Here is a 7,044-nt window from a genome sequence, read left to right on the forward strand (position 1 = left end):
AAAAATAAAAATAAAAATAAAAATAAAAATATGGAGCCAAAATACAGAGAGCATATAATCACTTTTACTGGAGGCATTTTTATGAACCAGTCATCAGGGCACACTTCTACACATATTTTTAAGTTTTTCTTTCCAAACATGAATATTAAAAGTATCTTAAAAGTGAGAGAGAGGAAGAAATGCAAAAGGATGGTAGAAGAATTCAAGAGAAGTTTCTTCCATCACTTCAGTTTTCTAAGCTGTGGTGTTTGTTAGTAAGATTCTCATTACCTTGAGAATCAAGACAAAGCCATGCAACAGGAAAGAGCGGGGTGAACCTCCAAGTAACTTATTTAATCCTTCTTCAGGCAAAACTGAAGCACACAGATAGAGTGACTTTTTCTTTTGTGTGCATCAGTCTGGTGTTGCATCTCACCTGGTCCTTAGAACAAGGCAGCCAGAATTAACATATAGATAGCAAAGTTTTTTTTGCAGTTCCTGCTGTGCAGGAACTCCACTTTCCTTGGACAGGAGGCTTTTCTTCCCAGCTGCAAATGAGCAAAAGGACCATGTTATAGTGACCCTGGCAGCTCTCGGGCTGGGGCAGTCTCTGATCCCATCTTCCTTCTTTTGCTCTGACGAGGGCATAAGAAATATTTACAGCTGCACCAGAAAACTGGAGAGAGTTTCAGGAGCATGGACTTGAAGGAACACATTTTTAAAACCAAATTTTAAAAATTGAGCTGAATATTTTGAGGTTTTGCGTTTGGGCTGTTTATTTTTTTCTCTCCCTGAAACTAAGAGTGGAAAAAAATGAAGGAGGAAAAAAAAAGCAAGCAAAAAAACAAGCAGCAGCATGACTGAAATAGTGTCTTTCTATATAGTTCCTAATATAGTCTTTTCTGAATTAAAACACAGCCCCCTTCAGACCACTTAGCCAACTGACTCTTTCATACCTCAGTCTTTTCAGGTCATTAACCCATCTGTCTCCCATCCTTTTTTTGTAGTTGATTTCTTCTTCTTCTTCTACGATCTCACGAATCTTATGTTTTAGGTGTGGATCTTGCACTACCACAAAGGTCCAGGGCTCAGTGTGCGCTCCACTGGGTGAAGTACCTTCATACAAAAACAGAGAAAGGTGAAAAACCCAGGAAGGGGGGTGTGCAGTGAGATGGATCAGCTCTTCCTTGTGGGCTTTCCGGCTGACCAGCAAAGTGATGGGAAAGCAAGTGGATGAGACAGGAAAAACAGCACCGAGACAAGTTCTGGCAGGCAATCCTGTTCATTTCTTTCTCAAAGAATGTAAAGTCCCATTCAGTGACAGAGGTAAGCCCTTTCATACAGCCACCTTACAGGAAATCTAAGTTAGGGATTTGTAAAAGTTCCTTTGTGGTTCTCACGATGAGGCAGTATTACGGTGCAATATACTCACACAATAACGTTACTGCAAAGTATCAAACCGAGAACAACACACCATCTGAATATGCGCCCAGCTCTGAGACACGGTTTTAGCTGAAGGGCAAAGTTAATGGTTTTCGGGGAAACAAGGCAAAGCAGCCACCTGCAGGAATCTGTTGCTGACTGACAAAGATGAGGAGCTGCACAATGCAGACATCTGCCACAGAGAGTACAGGCCTGAGTTTGTTGTCCCAAGGACAGCTGGTGTATGTAGGTGTGCACATATTAAATCTGCGCTTGCTCGTTCAGCCCTACTCCACTGCAGAATATTTCAACTGCTTAGAGAATAAAAGACAGAAGCTGAAGAACATATCTGTGCAGTTCCACAGATAAATAGGTTAAGGGGATTGGCTACATCTCTCTAGCCCCTCAGACACATTTAAGAAATATTTGAAAGTCTTGAACACATATAATATTTGCTTACCTAAGCACCGATTTCAGTTTAAGAAACACCAAAAAGCAGCTTGGAGTGCCTTTTATATTAAAATGTGTTTATGTCATGAAGCTTGGCTTTCCTCACGGTTGGGTAAGGACTGATGACATTTATGCTTTGCTTTGTTTTCTTTTTCTCTCTACTGCCCAAAGCTTTCAGGGTTACTAAGTACTTCATCGGCACTCCAGGCTTGTTTCCTTTGGTGCATTTGCAAAAACCTGCTCAGTGTTTTAATGACTCCCAGCTAATTAGAGGAAGATGGAGACTCATTACAGTGTAGTAACAAAGCTGCTTACCATTTTTAAAGGGAAAACAATGCACCTCAAATGCTAAGAATCTCTTTATTATTAATCCTGCTGGAGGCTACCAAACTTTTCTCTAAGGCAGCTTGTGAATATTTTCTATACTTGCAGCAGCTGGTTCATAGAGTAAGAGAAATAATGAGAGTCAAAACCACTGCTGGCTGAAATCAACATTACTAAAGCAGAGGTGAGATTAGGCCAGGACCTGACAGCAATGGTGTGAAATACACAAATTCTAAAAAAACAACGAAAACCACCCCCACCCCCCCAAATGAAACCCAAAAAAATCCCACATTTCTGACATTGGGTCAAATAAATTGAAAAAGTTTTTTGTTCTAGACTGAAACTTTTTTTTTCCATAGCAAAGTCCAGCCATTTACATCATGTGAAATATTTTCCACAGCCGAGAAAATTTTATACATTTGTTTGGGGAAAACAAACAAAACGCCCAAACAAAACCCACATATCATCAGAATGCATAAAATTTTAAAGCATGTGAAGTACATATGTTTTCACATTTTGAAAAATAATGTGTCAATATTTCTATTTGAAAGATATCTTACAAAACTGTATATCAATTTTATTTTAAGCAAAATCTTTTAAAGCTAGAAAATTAAATGTTTTGTTTCATGTTGTTGAAACCCTCTTTTTCCCTTCTGGGTGCACTGCAAATACAAAGGAGTTGTGAATATTCCAAACCAGTCCCCAACATACAATTGTTCAAGCTGAGTAATTTCCAGTCAATCAATGAGTGCTCATTCATTACGGCTACAGGCGAATCTAGGAAAACCATAAGCCAAATGTTAATTCCCTTGGCTTTTCCATATCACCTTTACACAGTTTAACAGCAATGCTGATCCTTTTCCTTTTTTTTCTTCAGAAAAAAAGTACCATACCTGCTGCTCTGATGACATTATCGATAACCTCCTTGGGGACTGGCTCATCACTGAGAAACCTGACAGATCGCCTCTTACTAAGAAGCTCGTAAAACATCTGTGACCTTTTAATCATTTCAGCCTCAGAGTAGCGCTCTGCAAAGAAGGGGATGTGGGCAACATCTTCATCAAGTCCTTGCCAATCTTCATCAACCTCTGCAAGGAAATAGAAGTGGTTAGGGATTTTAAAATTTTTTTTCTTCTGAAGAGCACTGTTTATGTCTTTGGCATTCACCTCTGTGATGCACTTTGGCTTGCACTGGTATAAATTGCACTTCTACACCACTGGAAAGGCAAAGTCTGAGGTTCCAATTGACGCAACTTATTGATTCCTAGCCCCAGCTGCTGAATGAACACTCTGTGTAAATATTGAGAGGCAGAAGGGTCCTGACTGGCTGTAACAAGTGTGATCCACAAAGAAGTTATGACCTTCACCTCAGTCTGCAAGCCTGCCTCTAAAAATGGGTTACAAGCTGAAACAGCAGTGAAAAGGCGGCCAACTTTTCAGCCCACTTTTCTCAGCAAGTAAACATGAACACATCTGTTCCTTCCTGAGCAGTCTAATAAAAAAAAAAAACACAAATCACTGAGGTTAAGGAGAGGGCTTAACTACCAATATGTGCAAAAACTGCTCCAAAGAGCTAAATGTCATCTTCTTTCATGTTCATGTTTCATAGCAGGAGCATTATGAGTCTAGACTCTGCACAAATGTGACTTTGTGGTTAAGTTCTTCGGTCTCACGATGCTTTCAGCATAAGAGGAAATGGATGACAGTCATCTATACTTAGGATAACAACGTATCAAATGTAGGATATTATGTTTCTTGTCTTTAATTTAAGAACTCAAAATGGTTCCTCATTTCACTGAAGCCTTTCTCTTTGGGGTTTCTTTATACCACAAAATGCATTTTCTGTTGTCTCCGAGATCTCTTTTTTCTCCCTTGCATTCCTAAAATCAGCCGGGAGAGCATTTTTGCAAATGTGATGTGGAAGTAAAACCCATTTAAAGTTTGCATTTTGACTAGTCAATAGTATTGAGCAATCTGCTACAGAGGGCTGAGTCAGGAAAAAAATATTCCAGCTTTTTTTGAGTAGCCATTAGGCTGTTATCCTGGAATCATAGCAATTTCCAGTGCAAATTCAAACAGCAATTATTTCTGTGTTTTACTAGTATGTGGTTGCCTTAGAGACAAGGCTGATTTTTTGTTCATTTTATGAACAGCAGTGAAATATTCACAAGTGTGGCTTAGCATGTGGAAGAGGCTGCAATACATCCAGTTTCATACACTGAATCTAAACAGAATGATTCTGGTCCCCAAACAACCCACATTTCATTTTGCATACAAAGAAGTCACCCAGAAAATGTGTTTTGTTTAGCATTTCATGTTAAGCACTCTTGGTCACAGTATGCAAGGACTTGGTTCCAGGGTAATGGGAACCAGTGACCCATTGTAAAAATTATTTTTATGGCCATCTTGCATACTCAAACTGGAAAATAAGAAGAGGATACCTCTTCCTAGGGTGCCTTTGTGGCTTATGCTTAGTAAAGTAGATTATTTACTATTCAATAGCAACTGGCTGATTAGGACTTGCCCTTTACTAGGATTCTGGTGATCTTTCATAAACTTTCATACTCCCTTGTTTGCTGTTGCTTATGAAAGACTATGTTTAAACTAGCAAGCAGTGTGGTGCAACGGGATGTTGAGAGGCAGAGATTCTGCTGGGGACCCAACGTTCAACATCCCACATGTTTTAGAGCAGCAGGGTACTGGGCAGGGGAGCCAGAGAGATGGCTAGAGCTCTGCATCCTTCCCACCTCTTCCACGTTATGCATGGTACCATAGGATGCCATTTTCAAAGGTCATTATGCTAACTTGGTAAAAAACAATATGCAAAATTTTCCACAACCAGAAGCTGGGAGGTGATGGCTGGCAGCTGAAGGGTTCGAGAGAAAAAGCGATAACCCAGAACCATATAAAATTCTAAGAGAGAAAACAGGCAGCTGGGAGATGGCAGCTCATCAGCCTTTTCCAACTTGACTGAGGTACTACTGTCTGGCCAGTAGAGAAATTCTGAAGGTGTCCCTTGATATAGTCAGGACAGAAAATTGTGCAAATTTTGGGCACATAATCTCTCCTGCAAGATCCTCTTGAGGGATTTACAGGCCTGGAAGCTGGATGGCCTCCTGCAACTGTCTTGTTTGGTTCAATGAAGTTAATTCTCCCTCTCCAGATCCATGTTGTGTGTAGCAGTATTGAAACTACAACAAAGACAATTGTTGCTGAAGTGAGATTTAGCAGTTACGCACAACATCTTAATTTGATCCGTAGGCACACATGTAAGAGTTGCTTCTAAGTGGGAGAAACATTTTCCTTACAATAACAAAAAGCTTCCTGAAATCAGCTGAGGTTGTGCATTGTCTATGACAAGGCAGAGTCTGACCAGAAAACCATACTGAAAGTAGGTATTGGATTAGGGTCTTGGTGAAAATTTTAGGTCAGACTATCCTATTTCTGCTTATATCTATGTACTGTAGTGATCATCCCTATCTATTTCACAACTTTACAATATCGAGTGTCCTGGGAAATAGAAATATACTATTTCTAGCCTAGAAAGAGTCAAATAAAACTAACTCCAGGACCCAAGAGTTCTTTATGTGCTCTCACTATTTACTTTCTTATGATGAAGTTTTCACTGAAGTTCGGAAAGTAGGAAATAGCATACATTCAATGAACTGTACCTTTTGTTCAGCCACTGATGGAGGAGATTTGATGGTCTAATCTTGGCTGCTAAGCAAACCCAAGCCCTGCTTGGTCGCCTCTTTTGGTTGCAAAACCATCAACAATCATTTTGAAATAGAGATGCTGAGACTAGTCTATAAAATACTGAAAATCTTTACAAAGGAGGTTTTTCAAATCGGAGCAAAGGCTGGAGGAAATTTTTGTGATCCCCATACCTGGTTTTGAAACACATGGAGAGGAAAATCAGGCAGATGATAAACCAACAACACATACATGAATGTCGAAGGACAGAAGGGTAAAGAGCAAGATTAAGTTACTTATATAGGTAAGGACAGTAGTCAGAGAATTGATTCCAATGATGCACTTAATCTAAACAGGATGTTGCTGGTGGCCACTTGAGTGCAGAGGCCTAGAGAGCAGACACGTGCTGTTGGCCCCTGTACAGGATGTAAAACAAAATGTTACAAGGAAGGAATGGTAAAGATGCAATAACAAGAGCAGTTCCCGCTTTGACTTGTGCAGGAAACTTATCGGTAAAAAATAAGTAACAATTATGGCAGATTGTAAAGAAAAAAAAAGTAGCATGGCTAAAAAAAGGGTTGCTTTTTGAGATGCACTGTCTTCTGGGATAGTGTGAAGCCTACAAAGGCCTTCAAGGTCACATCTAGATGAGGACACATCTAAAAGAGTCTTACTGCCTGAACCACATCATTGCTATGAAGTACCTGGTAGAAGCATAGCTTTCCACGTATTGACTGAAGAGGAAATTTTATGATAATATTAGAAACTAGGCTTCCCAGCTGAAGCATCTAATACCTTAATCAAATAACTTGTTCTCTGGACGCAGTGACTCTTTTAGCTTTGGTTTCAGTAAGAGGGGAGGACATCACACACAAACAAAAGTACCCCTAAACTCAGATTATTAGCTCATTCAATTTAATTGAATAAATGAAAAGTCAAGGAAAAGCAAGTCTATAACTGGCTCTCAATTTTTAAGAGAATAAATTTCATAGAATCATAGAATAATTCAATTCAGGTTGGAAAAGACCCTTGGGATCATCGAGTCCAACCATTAACCCTACACTACAAGTTCACCCCTAAATCATATCACCCAACACAACATCTAAGCGACACTTGAACACATCCAGGGATGACGACTCAACCACCTCCCTGGGCAGTCTGTTCCAGTGCCTGACC

At 39.8% G+C, this 7,044-nt stretch overlaps 1 protein-coding gene across 1 annotated transcript in view; it reads right to left on the bottom strand.

Annotated features, from left to right (window-relative positions):
* Nucleotides 1-935: 935 nt before the first annotated feature.
* The window catches only part of IYD (iodotyrosine deiodinase), a gene marked incomplete at its 3' end in the record, with an annotated part of 12,497 nt that continues 6,388 nt past the window's right edge, over nucleotides 936-7,044 (bottom strand). Inside the window, exons 2-3 of the mRNA XM_009876617.1 lie at nucleotides 3,069-3,263; nucleotides 936-1,095 (exon numbers count right to left, since the gene is read on the bottom strand). Coding sequence (XP_009874919.1) covers nucleotides 936-1,095; nucleotides 3,069-3,263 — 355 coding nt within the window. The remainder of the gene's footprint in view (nucleotides 1,096-3,068; nucleotides 3,264-7,044) is intronic.

The sequence above is a fragment of the Apaloderma vittatum genome, unplaced genomic scaffold (genome assembly GCF_000703405.1).
Source record: "Apaloderma vittatum isolate BGI_N311 unplaced genomic scaffold, ASM70340v1 scaffold239, whole genome shotgun sequence".
Taxonomy (NCBI): Eukaryota; Metazoa; Chordata; class Aves; order Trogoniformes; family Trogonidae; genus Apaloderma; species Apaloderma vittatum.